The 19,547-nt window shown below is 41.8% G+C and overlaps 1 protein-coding gene across 6 annotated transcripts in view; it reads right to left on the bottom strand.

Moving 5' to 3' along the window:
* Positions 1-17,859, bottom strand: part of ARMC2 (armadillo repeat containing 2) — a 98,003-nt gene extending 80,144 nt beyond the window's left edge. Inside the window, exons 1-4 of one of the 6 annotated variants that reach the window (XM_008520591.2) lie at positions 17,703-17,859; positions 11,512-11,772; positions 10,979-11,051; positions 1,578-1,749 (exon numbers count right to left, since the gene is read on the bottom strand). In XM_008520591.2, coding sequence (XP_008518813.2) covers positions 1,578-1,749; positions 10,979-11,051; positions 11,512-11,729 — 463 coding nt within the window. In that variant the 5' untranslated portion in view covers positions 11,730-11,772; positions 17,703-17,859. Of the gene's footprint in view, positions 1-1,577; positions 1,750-10,978; positions 11,052-11,511; positions 11,773-17,422 lie in introns of all 6 variants that reach the window. The other 5 variants (XM_008520610.2, XM_008520600.2, XM_070559225.1 and 2 more) reach the window with 5 other exon arrangements.
* Positions 17,860-19,547: the final 1,688 nt, after the last annotated feature.

The following is a 19,547-nucleotide window of genomic DNA, read 5'->3' as shown; positions in this document are numbered from 1 at the left end:
TTGGTTTTCCTGTTTATTGTCTATCTCCCTTCACAAACTGCTTGAGGACAGGACTCAGTTGGCCTAGAACAGTGCCTGGCACTTGGGAGGGGTTCAATAAATATCTGATTGACTGGTTGTTAGAAAAGAAACAGATTGGGACATGGAGGCAAAGCAGGGTGCCTAATGATATGAGACATCGCAGTGTGACATGCACGCCCTGTACTGCCTCCCTGTCTTTTCCTTTCTCCTTGATTCGACCTCTTCAGCTATGTCAGGGATCACTGGGACCATAAGGACCAGACAGGAAAATGAGTGAAGCAGGCTGGGAGACCTGGGGAACTGAGATCACACCCCGGGCTAACCAGGTGGGTACTACTCAGCCCTAGTCATTCCTCACTTGGGCTACACGGGATGGTGACCAAGTGTTGTCACATCTTCTAATTTTTCACAAGACGTCACCAATCTGGATTTTTCCATGAGATCTTCTACATTAAATGTTGGCGACTAATTAAAAGAAAACGCTTATATGTCAAACAAGTAGGATCCTCAGGAGGCAGCTTGCGACCTCTGGGATCCATCTTCAGGTTATCTCCTCTCTGTGACTGTAAACCCATCCGTCTTCCTCAATCCTCATTGCCTGAAGGAGGGCCCATTCTGTCAGCCCCTGGTAAAGTGGTTTTCCAACTTTTTTGACTACACATAATAATAATAAATTTATAACATGATATAATATAAATATAATATATAATAAATTTATAATATGACCCTGAACACACAAGTACGTGAGCAAAGTAAAGCCTCTGGAAGCAATACTTCCCCGTATTGTCTGCACTGTACCCTGATATTTTCCATTCTCTTCTCTTCTCTTTCATTTTTCTCAAACGCTAGTGAGCCCCACTGAGTCGACCGTCATCCCACTCACGGGACATTTCCTGCAGCTTGAAAAACTCTTAGCATGCCCTGGATGGGGAGGGATTCCAATTGTTGGGGGCATTCCTTAGAATTCAAGGTTTTTAGCCTCTCTATTCCCAGGTGTAGATACCCGCCAGCAATTCCGTGGCAGCAGGAAAAGCCACGTTCCACTTTTGCTTACATTTTCACATGGGGTCAGAAAGGTATTTTCAAAGACCTAAGCTCAGTGGACATTAAAGGAACCTTAAATATGCCTAATGAAATGAACAACTCTTTGAACTCTAATGAAAAACTCATGGATCTCCAATACACGCGAACCCATTCATTAGGAAACACGTATTTCAATATTTCTTTCCTAACAGTTAACGTTTTTTAAAGATTTTATTTTTTTTCCTTTTTTCTCCCCAAAGCCCCCCAGTTCATAGTTGCATATTCTTAGTTCTGGGTCCTTCTAGTTGTGATAACGTTTTTTTAAAAACTGTGATATTTAGGTATGCTTTATAAACACCCAGAAAAAAATATATATATAAACAAGGGTTCTTAACCAGCTTTTGCACAATACTAAGTCTTAATGTAAAATCATATAGGGCGAGAAAAAATCATAGAAAACCACACATAGCTTTTGTGTGCAAACTCAAGAAACATGCCTGCCCCAGGTTTGAAAGGATGTTACACGGCCTTACGCTCAGCGGGAGGATGGGCTCTGTCTGGCAGGAGAGTCCCCTGGGAGGCGGCCCTGAACAAACGCGCCCGGGCTCGGCTTATTCTGCGAATCTTCGCAGGGTCCACCGGAGGTGTAGGAAAGGAAGGGCAGGGATCCTCCTCTGTGGCAGGAGATGTCGGAGCTTTTGGTTTCTGGAAAGAGATTTTTTAACTGATTAGCGTGAGTTTCCGTGTCTCAAATAAGACCCACCACTCTGGAGCTGGCCCTGACACTTCTGGGAGAGAATAGGGCTTCACGCAGGCTGCATCTTGGCTCCTTGATTGAGGCCTTGATTGGGCCATATGTCTCATTGGCCCATCTAATGTGTTATATATAACACTTTTAAATTGTTTTTGTCGGTTCTACTGTATTAAACACTCTGCTGTCTTGCTTAGTGTTTTTTTTTGTTTTTTATTTTTGGTGACGAAAACTGGCCCTGAGCTAACATCTGTTGCCAATCTTCCTCTTTTTGCTTGAGGAAGATTGTCACTGAGCTAACATCTGTGCCAATGTTCCTCTATTTTGTATGTGGGACACCACTACAGCATGGCTTGATGAGCAGTACGTAGGTCTGCACCTGGGATCCACACCTGGGATCTGCACCTGCGAGCCCTGGGCCACCCAAGTGGAGCGTGTGAACTTAACAACTACACCATCAGCCAGCCCCTTGCTTAGTGCTTTTGAAAGAAATAGTTTAACCATGCTGGCAAACAGATATTATCTGTATCAGAGTAAAATTAGGTTGGGTGTATTCAACATACTCTGGGAATTTTTATGTTCAATTCTGCTCAGAAAACATTTACTGAGCACCTATATGCCAAGAACTATGTGGAATAGAAATATTACCTTTACATATTTTGGACTCCACAAAAGTATGTTTTTAATAATATAATTTTTCTTCTAATAATTCAGATTAAAAAGTCACAAAATATAAGTGCAAGAAGTTGTCTTGGACTTATGATATAAAACATTTTATTTTTTACATCTCATGAAGTTTACGCTGCTACCCGTTAGAAAAGGAACATTGCTGACAAAATTCCAATCCCTTAAAGACTTTTAAAAACACCTGCACCAAGCACTGTGCTACCCAGAGCTCCCTTTGGTCTAACCTCCAGATGGCAGTGGCCTCCCACTCGGGCCAGAACGTCCCAGGGGCCTCAGCTCTCACTTTATTTATTTTTTTTTAAAGATTGGCACCTGAGCTAACATCTGTTGCCATTCCTTTTTTTTCCTTTTTCTTCTTCTTCTCCCCAAATCCCCCCAGTACATAGTTGTATATTCTAGTTGTGAGTGCCTCTAGTTGTGGCATGTGGGACGCCACCTCAGCATCGCTTGACAAGCAGTGCCATGTCGATGCCCACGATCCGAACTGGCGAAACCCTGGGCCGCCGACGCGGAGCCCGTGAACTTAACCACTCGGCCATGGGGCCGGCCCCTCAGCTCCCACTTTTAGTGTTGCCTCATGGTGCCATCCTTCCTCTCTACAACTTGAGCACAATTTTTTGTCTGTGAAAGAGCAATCTTACGGCAGCAAGTGCTTTTAGCTCTCTAACCAAAAATAATTGAGTTAAAGCTCCTAAAGTCACTTCTGTAATATGTGAAATGAATGACTCTCAATCCAATAAGTTAATTAACAGAAATCTTAGAAGTCTAGTGCTTAATTCAAGTCAGATAATTTGGAAGAATAGAGGAGGTCATCCATCATATATGACACACAATTTCAAACACTCATTTTCTCATATATACTAACAGAACATAGACATCTATATCAGAGTTCTCCTCCCAAGAAGCTGCTTATCTCAGTAATGATGACATTCTTCAAAATATTTTCTATGTCCTCTTGTTCATTTGCATCTGGAATTGGTGCATAAACCGGACCAAAAAATTTGTTTTATGACTTTAGAAACACATTTTTCTAAACACAGTTAGAAAAATGGGTAAATCAAAGACTCAGCACAATATAGAGGAGAAATAAATGACTTCGGGATCAAACCGATCTGGAGTGGAATCCGCTTACCAGTTCTGTGAACTTGGACAAGCCATTTACGTCTCCGAACTGGCCCAGCTAGCAGATGGAGACGGTAGGCCCCCTCATGCAGGGACACTGATGCCCATACAAGTCCTGTCATGGGGACTCAAGAAATGCTAGCTCCCTTCCCTGCTCACTCTTTATTTACCAGATTTGATTCTAAGTTATTATTAGGTCTTCTCAAAAGCCAAGGCCCTAGCCTCTGACACAACCTTGCTGGAACCAAGATGCTGAATTCGGACGGGTCTGTTCTGAAGGAGACAGCATTCATTTCTCTGTATAAATTATGCTCTATTTGTTTAATAAATAGTCACTTTACCTTTTAGTCTCCTCAATTTGTTGCAAACTGGTCATCAGAATGTGACTTAGGCCATAAAGCAGAGAGTTAAAAGAAAAGCTAAGAGCACATATAATACAGGAAAATAAGTGTTTTAGATATAATTATGAAAAATGAAATACATAAAGATAATGAGTATTGAATAGATAGGAGGTTTTCTTATCTCAAAATATCTGTACTCTGCAGGTACCTTGAATCTGAAACAAAGATCGAAAAGTCTGCCAAATAATAACAATGCTGATGAGATAAATGGTTTCTTTTGCAGAGGCCTTAACTGCTATAAATGTTTCTGGTACTAAATAAAACATCCGACAAAAAGGGAAAATACGGTATTGCAAAGCTAATTTTTACCCCAAAGAGAGAAACTGAATTATCTCTGAATGGCAAGATAAAGCCCTTGATAAAAGGCACTATTTTCCTAGTGCAAAATTAGTAATTGTTTGTGTAATGAAAAATTAGTTCCATTTTACTACTGACCTTTACTAAATTATTTATCCCACTTAAATACATACTTCATTACATAAAATATAAAGTGATACGTGTAAAGCATCTTTATTACGTCAAGGGAAAACTACTAAGGCCATCAACTTTTACCATGCCAGGTGCTACGAAACGTTCCTCAACTTTGTGGAGCAAAATGGCTTTTACGAAGCAAACTAGTAAAATTTTTTTCTCATAAAATTCGCTTCATTTTAGCATTCAGGGAATGTGGCAAGTTTCCATCTTGACTCGAGAACCTTACCTCCCTCACAGTTTGTGTCACGACACTGACCAGTGACATGAGCCTAATCAAGGACCCTGGGAAAGTCAGATTTTAAGATTTGTTCTGGTTGATAAAACTACGAGAGTCCATTGAAGAGGGAAAGACTATTTTTCATAGAACAACCCAATTAAAGACAAACTGCCCAGAACATTTCCGGGATCTGGCCGGCCTCGACTCTCATCCCAGCACCAGGGGCTTTGACCAATTTCTGACATGGCGCCTCTGGGTCACCAGATGGGAAGGCGGGGTCTCCCTCCTTCTACATGACGACTGGACAAGGGAGTACGTGACATCCCACCTCAGAAAGTTGCTATGATTTAATTTGTAAAACAACAGAACACACACACACACACCATACACCACACACTAAAAGACCTCTTGGAAGTCAGAAAGCAAATATTAAAAATTCCCCCAAACACATAACCTTTGGATGTGGCAACTGTAAGTGCATTTCTATTACTGTGATTTTCTCCACAGGCTCTCTGGCTCCTCGGTCACTCTCAGCGTAGGACTCGCTGCTGTAATGTTACCATTCGCTTCAGAAATAGTGCAAGAGGAAACAGTGCTTTGACATTCTCACTCTTCTTTTTCTTACCCTGGATCTCCCCCACCCCCAAGGTATATATGGGCTTCTAAGTCCCTTTCTTTTTAAAATATATTAAGTTTTCTATTACTTGTCAATATTTAGAGCTTTGTTCCTACAAAATATAAAAAACAGCTCAAACTAATCTATGCTGGGAGGTGGTCCTAATGTCCTGGGGAGGTGGTGTCTGGGGTGCCGGGAACAACCTAGTTTTTCTCTTTTGAACACTGGTTATGAGCGTGTTGAGTGTAAATTTATTAAGCTGCACTCTTATGATCTGTGTCTTTTCTGTATGTCAACAAAAAATTTAATTAAAATACTTGGAGCTTAAACAACCAGGCTTTGTAAGGTTAGGAAACACAGGGAGAATTCTGTTTTGACAATGATAGTGATGAAAGACAAAACTTCCTATTTATTCACATGGCCACATCTCTTTTCCTACTTTATACAATCTGAAGTATGAGAGCAGCTGTTCCTGCGTGTATAAATCTGAACATCAGCGAGCCAGAGGATGGAGTGAAAATAGAAATCACCACCGCCCAACAGCCGCACGAGTCAGAGCTCTCACGGGAAGGTGAGAAGCCACTAAGAAAGAAGAGAGATGTTCCTGGGCATATCGATATAGCAGGTAGATATGAATGTTAACGGAAGACCGCAAACCACAGTGCTTTCCCCCCGGTTTTACAAGATTCCAGGTGCTAACAAGAACCGTGGTGAGCCAGTCAGGCCAGCCAGCCAAGGCCTGAGTGGTAAAGACCAGGAGCATCAGTTTTCTATCTTGCTCTGAGACCCAGGGCTCTCTCGAGTGTAGGCAGCCCACTGCCTGCTGGAGAGTGTAGGGGAGCAGAGGCCAGACGTGGGGGGAGAAATAGAGAGAAGGGTAAACGACAAGTGAAAGAGTAAAGCAGATTGGTTCAATGTGGGAGTTGGAACGGGCTGCTCTCTGGGGCCTTCTTCCCTAACTGAGTGCTGGTTGAGAAATTTTTTGGGTTTTTTTGACTCCTCACCCCTGACAACCACCAACCTGTTCTCTGTATCTATGAGTTCAGTTTTATTTCTTCAGATTTCACACGTAAGTGAGATCATACAGCATTTGTATGTACCTGACATTTCACAAGCATAATGCCCTCGAGGTTCATGCATGTTGTCACAAATGGCAGGATTTCCTTCTTTTTAACGGCTGAATAATATTCCATTGCCTATAGAAACACCATATTTTCTTTATCCATTCCTCTGTTGATGGACACATACATTGTTTCTATGTCTTGGCTATTGTGAATAATGCTGCAGTGAACATGGGGGAGCATATATCTCTTCCAGTTAGTGTTTTCATTTCCTTTGGATAAATACCCAGAAGTGGAATTGTTGGAAAAGGAATTATTAAAAGGCAAACTAGCTGGAGAAAGTGTGCAAGATCCAAAAAGTGCTAAAATTCAATTGGTTAGGTCTTCACAAATCCTTTCAACAAGGGTGTCCCGTAACTATCAGATACCCCAGCCCCACCCTCAGCCATCTCCTCTGTCCACTCCGTCTCCCTTCACTCTTATTTCCCCTTATCTCTTCCCTTTGTCAGTTTAGTGGTTACCAGAGTCAAAGGGCTCTTTGTGAAGTGGAAAGGAGGAAGGAAGGTGGAAGGGCAGGCAGTGTGAGGCCACTTTCAGAATTTTTTGACTGGGAGCTCCAAATTTTAATTACTGTTTAAAATGGAATATACTTAAGATCCTTACATAATCCACTAACAAAAAAATTTCAAACTAAAGGAGTTATTTTATTTAACATGTGGATATCTTAGCCTACTTTTACTTTGCACATAGCACCCAACCATCTACACTAAAGACATTTAATTGCAATGACCCTAAACAGAGGCAACTGCCAACATTATCTTTGCCTAACACCTAATCCTGTAGTCCAAGAATTCCACCAGTTTGATAAGGACCAGGGATATTTTAGAAATAGAGTTTTTAGAAAAGAGTAGGCCCAAATTGAGTGAGTCTCAAAAGACTACAGCAGTATTAAAAATGATTCATAGGAGTCAAATGACAGAATCATAGAATAGAGAGCCATTCTACAACAAGGTAGACCCATTGGGCTGCCAAACAAGGGGCTCTCTTGCTGTAGCTGGCTCAAAACCCAAGTGGTTTCCAAGGTTGTAGGTGCAAGAAGCCATGTGTCAACCACAGCTGACAAAGTAGTCACTGCTTATTGGTTTTTGCATACTATTTTGGAATCTTATTTTTGTCATCTGTAACATAAGAACAAGTATAATTTTCCTTGGAGAGGCATTTTGTTGAGTACTTTAAGAATATAAGTTACATTTTGAGACGATTGGGGTCATTTGGACATGGACTACACATGAAATGATACCACCGAGTAATGCTAATTTTCTGAGCTATAATGAGAGTATTGTTATATAGGAGACTGTCTTTTTCATTTGAGATGCACACTTAAACTTTTATGGATGAAGTCTTATAAGGTCTGTGACTTACTTTCAAATAGCTCATCAAAAACATACACACACACACAAACATGCACACACATATACAGTAATAAAAACTGAGAAGTAGCTTGACTGCAAGCCCAATTCCCTGAAAGTCTAAGGAACTGGCATCACTAGGTACTTGTGGTAGCAGGGAAATAAGGGAAGAGGTGCCTAAAATGAGGATTGGCTGAAAGTCTGTGTAACTCCTTCCCTTCCAGCTCCACGAGGTCAGACTGCTGAACCCAGGAACAGATGGGAAGTTGTTCTCTACAGGGGGTAAAACAGAGGGTCTCTGAATCAGGCTAACCAGGCACAGTGGAGGGTGAGGGCATGTATTGTAGACATAGATATTAACTGAATATTTACATATTGAATGCTAGGCTTTCCTACCTCCTTCCTGTACCTGGCTTCTGGTAGTTAGCAACCAGCCTTTATGCTCCAGGCAAGAGCTTGGAATATACTCCCATAGAGAATTGACTACCTTACAAGGAAAGCCCCAAAGATAGTGCCATTGGGGCTTTCACAAACAGAACAGCTCAGCCAGACCTGCTAAATGTAGATGTGGGTAGGTATCACCTATGGGTTGACCAACCCATTCCACATGCTTCCACTCTCAAATAGGAACAGCCAAACAAGCAGCATGAGCTATCAGAGGAGAGCCTCTGATATGAAAAGCAGAGTCCAAAACAAACATAAAAATGTGACAGAGACACAGAGGGAAGACCATGTAAAGACACAGGGAGAAGATGGTCATCTACAAGCCAAGGAGAAAGGCCTCAGAAGAAACCAACCTTGCTGACACCTTGATCTTGGATGTATCTTCAGAACTGTGAGAAAATAAATTTCTGTTGTTTAAGCTACACACACACATACACAAGCAACAGAGATTTTAAAGGGAGGAGAAAACAATTAAAAAGCAAAACTATCATTCATATACGCAGATAAGATGCTACAACCGTGAAACAAGAACAGAATACTACATCTAAAAAAAGATAATTTAGAGGGGGGAAAGCTTTTGAAAACTAAAAATATGATAGCGGAAATAAAAAGAACTCAATGAAGGATTAGAAAGTCTCTTCCAAAAAAAAGATGGGAAATAGAAAAAGAGAAAATAAGAAAATAGAAGTGCCAATCCAGGGGATCCTACACCTGAATAGTAAATTCCAGAAGGAGCAAACAGAACAAAAAAGAGGGTGAGACACATCAAAATAATTCAAGGACATTTCCCAGAGCCAAAGGGCATGAGATTCCACATTGAAAATGCCCAGGTGATGGATGAAAGTGGACTAAGACAAAGGCACATTATCATGAAATTTCAGAACACTGGGAACAAAGAGAAAAATCCTACAAACTTCCAGAGAGAAAAACAGCACTCAAGGTCTCAAATAATTTATTTCCCATATACCCCTTCTCAAGAAGCTGTTGGAGGGAATACTCCACAAAAACAAGAGTAAATCAAGAAATAGAAGGACTGGGGCCAGCCCCACGGCGTAGTGATTGGGTCTGGTGTGCTCTGCTTCAGCAGCCCCGGTTCACAGGTTCAGATCCTGGGCATGAACTTACACTACTCATCAAGCCATGCTGTGGCAGCGACCCACATACAAAATAGAGGACGACTAGCACAGATGTTAGCTCAGGGATAATCTTCCTCAAGCAAAAAAAAAAAAAAAAAGAAATTGAAGGACTTAGCCAGCCCTGATGGCCTAGTGGTTAAAGTTTGGTGCTCTTACCACTTTGGCAGCCCGGGTTCAGTTCCCAGATGCGGAACCACACTTCTCGTCTGTCAGTAGCCATGCTGTGGTGGCTCACATAGAAGAATGAGAAGGACTTACAATCAGAATATACAACTATGTACTGGGGCTTTGGGGAGGAAAAAAAAAGGAAGATTCACAACAGGTGTTAGCTCAGGGTAAATCTTTCCCAGCCAAAAAAAAAAGAGAGAAGGGCTTAGAATACAGGAAACAGGAAAGCTGGCACAAGAGGAAGAAGTGAGCTATAGGCCAGATGCCTAGGACGAGTGATCCAAGAGAGAGTGTGGAAAGTTCTCCAAAGAGATGAATCAATAGAATACCTCATGTGCCTGAATATATGAAGGCGATTTAGACCACTGGGGAAGAGTTTGGGATTTAAATAGTAATAATACAAAACTAAAAAAGCAAGACAATTATTAACACCAGGGAAAACAAAAAGTTGTACAGGGAAGGAGAAGTAATCAGCATTAGTCATCACTAGTTCAAGGCTCAGCTGGAAATAGGGTTTATATGATCATAGACGGAGAAAAAGGATCTGACCAAAATCGTAATGTATCTATATTAGGAGCAGCAGTGGGGACAGAAAGGGTGAATGCCTTGTGAGGAAGCGTAGAGATAAGAGTTAAATCCTCATCTTTCTTAGTGGGAAGTCATTAGACAATTCCTCAAACTCATAAGTCAGAGAGTAGCGAAACGCTGTGTTTTTAGAAATTTGAATGTAAATGCCAAAAGGATGTGCCAAGAGAGTTTAAAATGAGAGCCCCTAGGGAGGGGAGAATGAAAAATAAGGTGACAGGAGACTGCTGGCGGTTTTTTTGTAACAAATCTTTGACTCTTTATGTACAGGTATATAAATTTATTTGTATATATAACTACTAAAAGTAATATGTGCAGGGCCGGCCCGGTGGCGCAGCAGCTAAGTTCGCACGTTCCGCTTCGGTGGCCCAGGGTTTGTCCGTTCGGATCCCAGGTGCGGACATGGCACTGCTTGGCACGCCATGGTGTGTCAGGCGTCCCACATATAAAGTAGAGGAAAATGATCACAGATGTTGGCTCAGGGCCAGTCTTCCTCAGCAAAAAGAGGAGGATTGGCAGCAGATGTTAGCTCAGGGCTAATCTTCCTCAAAAAAATAAAATTTAAAAAAATATATGTGCATAACTCTTTTTAAAAGAACAAAAAAAATTATTGTGAAACATTCTGTTTGCCAATTCACTAACTATTTCTAAAATTCTTCTTTATTATCAAACTACAGGTAAATAATAATGTGTTTCATTTGATACCAACCATTATATTTGAAAAAGTATAAAAGAATTTGCTTTTGTATTAAATTATTAGTACATTAGGTCCATGCGATCATTTTCAGCACATATACATGCTGATTCCAAGCATTTTTGGCCAGTTCCATGTCACAGCACTCGTGGAAACGTAAAGTACTCACAAGCTCTAGTGGACTGAGACGTGCGCCAGAGAAGGGTCTGGAATCAGATGACTCAAAACTGGCCGCGTGGAGGCTAGCACAGGAGATGGGACAGAAACATTAGTTTGTGAAGAATCATTTCTTTTATTTCTAGTATATGTTAGTTTACTCTAGCCCCAAAACAAGGAAAAGCATTCAATGCAAACGTCTTGAGAAAGAAGCAATTTTAAAAAATCATAGTACTTAAAACATTTTATTAATATCTTTTCATTGCTTTTAGTAGGATTAAAAAATATTGAATAATGAAAAGAAGAAATGTACACAGTGATCTCTTTAAAGCTTTGCTCATATTGCTTTATAAAGTTGATATGACAACCACCATTAACCATTTCGAACCAAAGCAACTTCTTGGGCCCAAGAAGTTGGAATTATCTTTAGCAATCTTGAACAGATACAAGAGGTCAAACTTAATCGCAGAAGTCAAACTTAAAAAAAGCCACTATCCGTACCTAGAATTAAGGGAAAATGTCATCTGGAAGAGAAATGTCACCTACCTGAAGCAGGAAGGAGGCCTACCTTCTGGTGTCCTCGAAGACGCAGGTCCAAATAGTTTTCTTTGGTCTTCCCGTGGTGTGAATGGCCTTTGGGCCCTAACTGTTCTCAAGGCATTTCGAGCTTCACTTATGATTTCTGCACTGGTCTTCTGCTTGGACACTGAAGGTCGATAGAACGGCTCCAGCTTTTCTAACTTTTTATCATTTGGAGACAGCATCTTCCCTTTTAAAGTAAAATGTTCTTCAGGTAGACACCACACCCTACAAACATACAGTACAAAATATCAACTGTTTTCATCCAGTAGTTTAGAAAGGAATGCTTAAACCCATCCATATGTGCTTAAACTCTTCCTCTACTCTCAACCTGAAAAAAGTCACAAACAATTTTTAATTAAAAATCTACCAGGCAGTTACAGTTGGAAGATCAGAATGGGAGAAGAGCTTTCAAAAATATAGGTTGATGTGCACAGTTATGCCTACGGGAATCCATGCGATTGAGGAAAATGTGCAGGAAAGAGATCCAGAATGAAAGCGAAACCTGGAGGGAAAGAGGATAAATGACAAAAGAGCACAGACTAGAAAGAGAAAATCATCTCATATTCACCAATCTATTAAAAAAACACTGAAGTGGTTCTGTTCAGATGTTCACTAATGTTTCCTTTTCGTTTCCACTGCCCCCCACACAAAATGCTAGTATAAGGTTAAATTTAGACAGATGGGGCCTATTTCCAAACTATATTTTCTTTTACAAACGTAGTTTGTAAACTCAGAGAAAGGTTCAGCCTCACATTTACCCACGATAATATTTGAATGAATTAATTTAAATCACCTTCAATTTGAGATAGTATCCTAGATGAATAGATACCAAATATTAGTATCAAATTATCCTTTCCCAGGCTGCCTCCCTCAGTTAAAGAGTTGAAGTCATGCACAAGGGCCAAGAGAATGCCGATCCTTCTTAAACTTTTTTTTTTAAGTATGCTTTTTTGGGGGCGGGGGGTGGTGAGGAAGCTTGGCCCTGAGTTTACATCTGTTGCCAATCTTCCCCTCTTTCTTCTTCCCTCCCCATAGCCCCAGTACATAGCTGTATATGCCAGTTGTAAATCCTTCCAGTTCTTCTATGTGGGATGGTGTCACAGCATGGCTTGACGAGTGGTGTGTAGGTCCACACCCAGGATCCGAACTGGCGACCTCCGGGCCACCACCTAAGCAGAGTGTGCAAACTTAACCACTACGCCACCGGGCTAGCCCCTGCAGATCCTTCTTAAACACTGGCGTGTTCCATGGGGGCCTAGTTAACTTGGCAAGACACCTCTGACGGCTCTAAACTTTACAATAGTTGAGATTTTAAAAACTTAATTCTAATTAGTATATGATATTAGGTGTTCATAATAGAAACCCTCTCATCCCTGAAAATGTTGTATCTCTAGGGAGAGAGATACGGAAATTATTCATATATTTCAGCTGCTCGATTTTAGAATAACTTCGGAGAAAAAGAAAAAAATTTTTGTGACATATGCCCAAGGAAACTAACAGACTGTATTTCCATAAGCAGAATCAACAGGTGATTCCTTAGACAAATAAAGAGGATTCGCTATACTGTGAGTCTAGACATCAAGTTGTTACATAACATCAGATAACAGGACATGTCTTTAGTTCCATCCAGGGCCCACCTAAGAGTTTTTGAGGAAAAGGAAAAGGGTATGATGAAAACTACAAAGAATATGCCATTCCTCTCACAGGGAGAGGCCATGTGTTTAGGTAAAACAGTAAAAAATTACTAGATAAGCAATCCTATTCTGGGAATTTTTGATATAGGAGTTTGAATTTAAGCAAGGTCTCCAGAATCATGTACATTAAAACAACCAACAAAAACTGGCCAGGGCTAGTACATTTAACTTCTAATATAGGATATGAGATGATTGGCTCTTTATTAAAAATATTCAGTGCTAATTATTACAAATATGGATAAAGTATTTTATACATATACATTATTTCTGGATGCATAATAATATAAATCCAGTCCCACAACATCTAACTTAAGTGTTCATGACAGGTTGGTCGGTTTGCTTGTTTTTAAAAGGCCCATTGCAGTAAGAAATTATGTCACTTAGTGAGAATTTTCAGTACAATGAACAAAAATTTCCTCCAGAGCCCAAATCAGGTGTGCGACTCCTTCAGCTCCACATGGCACTAATGAGTCTAGCAATGTCCAAACGTGATCTGGCAAACCTAATAAGGACTAGAGAAAGTGCTTTGGATGAGTAAGAATGGATCATCATTCCTGACTAAGGCTCTCCCTGGCTGTATTTTAGTTTGCATTGAAAACTATACTCTTTCATAGAGTAACAAAGCAGAAACATTTCTTTAGATCAAATTCTAAGAATTCTGTAAATTATTTGAGTAGACAGGAATTTAGATTGATCAGATACTGGTGGAAACAATGTTCATACTGGGCTTAAAAATATTTTCATTTGTAAATTATTTATTTATTTTTTTGGTGAGGAGGATTGGCCCTGAGCTAACATCTGTTGCCAATCTTCCTCTTTTTGCTTGAGGAAGATTGTTGCTGAGCTAAGATCTGTATGTCTGTAAATTCATACCACAAATTCTAACATGATTTTCTCTCTCCGTTTTGCTCTCTCTTCCCCTCGAATCTCACTTTAACAGTTATACTGAGAGAAATTATTTCAATGATGTAAGATCTGCACAATCTATTATTATTAATATTAATACATTATTAACTAAATCAAACATGGAAATGTTCAATAATACAAGTGAACTGAGTTTGAAGTGGGTTTTTGGTGGGGGGTGGAAGGATTTTTTTGCTTTGTATTTGTTAAATTACAAATTCTTAATACAGATGGTTTTTGCCAACTTAAAACACACTCACTCCCACAACTAGAAGGACCTGCAACTAAGATATACAACTATGTACCAGGGGGGATTTGGGGAGATAAAGCAGAAAAAAAAAAAACACTCAGAATTTGAAAGTTTGCCTATGTATGGTAAACTATACCTGAACTATAATATGATAGTTTCACAGAAATTTTAACTTTACAAAAATTCTCCTGACAACTGGAATGAATCTCTTCAGCCAGCAGTGACTGACTGTCTTCTCCGTGCACAGCCCTCTGCTTGGATCTCTGGGAACACAGACAGGAATAAACCCTGTCTTCACTCAAGACCCAGAAGGACCACTAATACTGGTTAAACACTTACTTTAGTACCAAGCGCTGTGCTAAGTGAGTACTCTCAAGTACATCATCTCAGTTAATCCCCACAACACTTTTGTGAGGTAGATAGAGTCTTAAGGAATAGCAAAAAACAAAACAAAAAACTATGACATACGCCAAGAGATCATATTCAAACTATTACCCACCAGATGGGGTGGTGGGAGGAAGGCACTCAGAGGACTGGGGGCTGCAGCTACTTACACACCAATACAGAGACCTGCCAGTATTTTCACAACCAGAACAGCCTTCTTGGTGTGTCCCAGCTGAGTATCAGCCCTGCTTGCACCCAAATGATTTTAATACAAGGCAGAAACTGATGGGGGCAATAAATACAGCAAACTATCATGTGATTACAAAAGAGGAAGAGATTTCTGATTGGGAGAAGGTGTCAGGTAGACTTCCTGGAGGAGGTGATGCTTCAGCTGGGTTCTGGAAAATGTGCTCAATTTGAGCAAGTGGCAATGGCTGACATTGGGGCTGGCGTGGAGAAGGAACTTCCAGCAAGGTCAAAGAGAGAGCCAAGGCAGAGCGTCAAGAACATAGAGGGTATGGCTGGACATGAAGATCTGGAAATGAAGACTAGAGCTGGACCAGAGAGAGCACTGAATGGTAGGTCAAGAAATTAAATAAAAGCTAATGAGCAAATAAAGAGATTTTGAGGCATGACGTGATCTGGCAGGGATGGGCAGGATGGAAAGGAGGGAAAGGTCAGAAGCCACGAAATCAGGCAGTTCTTATAAAATCGCCCAGCTAACCATTTTGTTGGGCATGCTTTGTCCACCCTCCCAGCCTCAGTTAGGTGTCCCTTCCTGGTACTGCACAAGGCCCCCAGTTCTCTGTCACTACACCCTCCCAGCGTGTTAGAATTGCCTGTGTACCTACTGTTGCCCCATCGGACTCTGAGCCCCAGTGCTTGAAGTGAGGCACGGCCAAAGGTCAACACTTCCATAACCGGACTCCATTTTCTAATACAGACCTGACCTAGGAAATATCCAGACCAAGGCTGCATGGCTTCTCAAATTGGAGACATTTGTTACAGAGGAATAGGAAAGCATATTGGACTTTATTCAAATGGCATTTGACTCTTGATGCCATGTGGTAGTATGAGATCAAATTTAGCCCCGTTGCCCTTCTTGCCTTTGCTTCACGTTGCCTGGCATGGAGTAAGACTTGATAAAAGTGGTGTTGATCAGCGGATGAAGTACTGAAAGTCTGAGATATAGGAGTGAAGGTGAAATAGAGGTAAGAAGAGAAATGAGAATGAGCATCACGCACCAAGAACGCAAGAACCAACAAGATTTGGCATCTGAGAGGACAGGAAGGGGCCAGAGGTGACAAGGGGTATGCAAACTTGGGGGGGGGGGGACGACAAGAGGGCAAGGGGATCTTTTAAAAGAAAACAGGAAGAGAAGTGGCCTTCAAAGGGAAAGGAGAAAGCGCTGAGTTCTGTCTTGCATCATTGTCCTGAGTTTATGACGTCCACAGGACTCTTAGAAGATGAACACTACTGGCAGTAGGAAATTTGAAACTGGAGACCTTCTTAAACAAAATATTTCTTATTGGTTAGGAGAAAGTTTCAAGTCATCATTTAGGTTTTACTTAAAGACCTGTCTTTATCTTTGCTGCAGCAGAGCCTTCCTGATCAATGCAACCCTGCACTATCAGGATGTTTGCAAGAGGGGAAAGACTGGCCATCGTCATACTCTTTTCCCTGCAAATCAAATACTCAAGACCCTTACTACGATTTTGAATTACTTTTGTGTCAATATGAACATCCAAAGAGGCAGTGGTTAAGTGCTTAGATGCTGGAGTAAGGGTTCAAATCCTTTGACAATTCGCAGCCATGTAACCTTGGGAAAGTTTTCTAACATCTCTACGCCTCAGTTTCCTCATCTGTAAAATGTGTGTAGTAAAAGTAATTGCCTCATAGAATTGCTTTGAGAATTAAATGACATAATTCATGTAATGGCTTTAGCATGGTGCCTGGCCCTTAAAAAAAGGTTAAGCGCTGTTCAAGCGCCATTTGATAAAAAGATACAACAAAACTTTCTCCCATGAATAAAAACTGCATTAGCAAACTGCAAAAGAAAGGGAATGACATTTGCTCAGTGTTTTCAGACATTTTATAAGCTTTAAAATTTAATTTTATTGTATTTTATTGAATATCAGCTATGCCAAATCAACAACTAATTAGAGTTTTATAGATTCACATAATAGGATACAAATAGACAGTGCTACTTGCTTTCCTACCAAATTAAAGTAATTCTAAATCAGGGTGAAATGGAAGACCTGCTGTAATACTCGTGGGAACGAATGATAGAAGGCATTATAGGTACATACAATATATTTTAATGCATATTGTTACACATACACTTATTCATCTATTGAGGTTCTATCTGTTGCCTAGAAGAGCCCAGGTACCATGTGTGACCTTGGCCAGGTCACTGTTTGCCTAGAAATCCCCTTAGTTTACCACTCTTCATTCAACAAATATTACTGGGCTTCTATTAAGCACCACGCAATTGTCTAAATGCTCAGTGTATAGAAATAAGGACAGCCATGGCCCCACCCCGAGAGCATGCACAGGGCACTCTCATCGCCTCTCTCCCCCATCCGTAGACAGAGAGGCGGACGACAGCAGGAGGGGTCCCTGGTGAACCGGAGGGACGCCTCACCTCTCGCGCGGAGAGCGGCTCCCCCACTCCCGACAACGCCCCCTCCTCCAAGGTCCAGGCCTGGGCAGAGCGCAGCAGCATCATCACCCTGACCGCCCGCCTGCCCGCCCGCTCCGCCCGGCAGGCCAGCGTCTCCATGGTAACCGTACACAAACTACCTACCCGGGCAGCCCGGGACGCCAGCCTGCAGAGCCAGGTCGCAGCTAGGTGGGCGGAGCAGGACAGGGAATGGGTTGGGAGTGGGCGCAGGGAAGGGGGCTTCCGGCCAGACCCAAAGCACCTGTGATTAGCGCTGGAGACAGGGAGCGCGGAGCCTCAGCTCATCCTCCAGCCTTCCCGAGGCAGCCGCAGGAGCGATGGAGCAGGCGGGGCGGGGCGGGGCGGGCAAGGAAGTCTCCCGGCGCCGCTCGGCCACTGGGCCTGCGCGGATCTCCCACGCATGCGTAGAAATGCTGGGACCTGGGCGCCGGCAGGCGGGGCAGTGGGAGGAGCCTGGGCGAGGGCTGGAGGACCCGAGTGCGAACCGGTGATGCGAGAGGCAGGGCGAGGTGTCAACATGGAAGAGCCGGGGTGGGAAGACATCTACTTTTATATTAACAATTTAGCGAACCACATCTGTTGAGCCTCTGTGAGACCTCAGCGACTCTATTGAATAATAAGCTGGACAGCAGTTTAGTGCTTAGAGGTAAGAGTCAGGATTTGCTGGTTCAAGTTGCGGCTCTGTATCATCTGGAGCTAATTGCTTAACCTGTCAGTTTCCTCAGCTGTAAATTGGTCGGAAATAGTACCTAGCGAGGTCTTGTGAAGATTGAATGAGAAAGTAGATTTAAAATGCGATGGACGTGACAATCAACAAATGTTAAACTGTTGCTATTATGAAGCCCGTGCATTTGTGCGGCACTTTAGAGTTTCCAAAGGGTATTTCACTGTATATTATCTTTTTGAGTGTCCCTGCCACTTTGAGGTAGCGGCCTGGCGTCCCCATCGACAGGAGACAAAATAGGAGCCCCACGTCTAGTGAGTGACCGCGGTTGATTCAAGTGAGGCCTCCTATGAGCCACCATTTTTTGTTCTTACTGCGTCATCACGGTTGATTGGCAAAAAGGACCCCGTTTATATGTTTCTGCTTTAAATTCTGTTCTCTCCTATTAGGCCGTTCAGCAACACTTTACAGTGTTAAACACAAGTGAGACCATAATCACTCTTCATTCAGGTTTCCACCACGTTTTATAAATATGGAGATTTTTCAGCTGAAGTGTTGTTGCCAACATTGAAAAATGCCACAGCCCTTGGTGCTAAGTATCTTGTAAAGAATAATTAAATTGAAAATATTTTTGAGCACATACTATGTGTAAGGCATCATGCTAGGTGGGAAAGAGTACTAACCTGAACTAAAGGAATGTAAGTATTCTTCAAGTACCCAACAGGATTTCGCACATAACAGACAATGAATACTTATTAGCTGATGGGATAATGTTAGGGTCTGAAACAAAAGTATTTGTGTTCTTCAGGGTTGAAATCTTTTCCAGTGACAATATGAATTGTCATATCATCAAGTCTCTTTTATGGCCACTGGACTCCATTGTGCAAAGGGATCTTTGCCCATTTAATATAAAACCAAGACTAGTATTTTGAATTCACAACTTGTGAGATGTGATCAAAATGCAACTTTATTTTTGTCTCTCACTGCCATTTTAAAATATAGTCAGTGTTGGTTCTCTTCCCCAACCCCTGGATGGTTGGGTAGGGTCCTTATATTTTCTGCTTATTTTTAGATAACTGATACTCCTATAGTAACTAAGTCTCAACCACAGCTTCATTCCAAAATTATAACATTGGGCACAAGATATAAACAAATGCATCAAACTTCACCTGAAAGTAAGGGTCTGTCCCCCTCTCCCGTGTCAGACTTAAGGTCTGTAGTTGACTTTCCCAGCAGGGATGCGTGTGGCCTAGGCTCACCGCTCCCCCACTCGCTAGAGGCTATTTAAGACCCTACCTGGTGGAGGTGGGCAGGAGTGGGGAGAGGAGACACCAGGAGTCGGAGCGCTTCTTCTTGGAGTTGATTGGCTTTGAGCGTGCTGGGCCTGGCCTAGGCTTAAAGCAGTTCATGGGGGTTGTTCCT

Source organism: Equus przewalskii, chromosome 9 (assembly GCF_037783145.1).
Source record: "Equus przewalskii isolate Varuska chromosome 9, EquPr2, whole genome shotgun sequence".
NCBI classification, from domain to species: domain Eukaryota; kingdom Metazoa; phylum Chordata; class Mammalia; order Perissodactyla; family Equidae; genus Equus; species Equus przewalskii.
The sequence above is the reverse complement of the archived record's forward strand: the minus strand, read 5'-3'. Positions and strand labels throughout refer to the sequence as shown.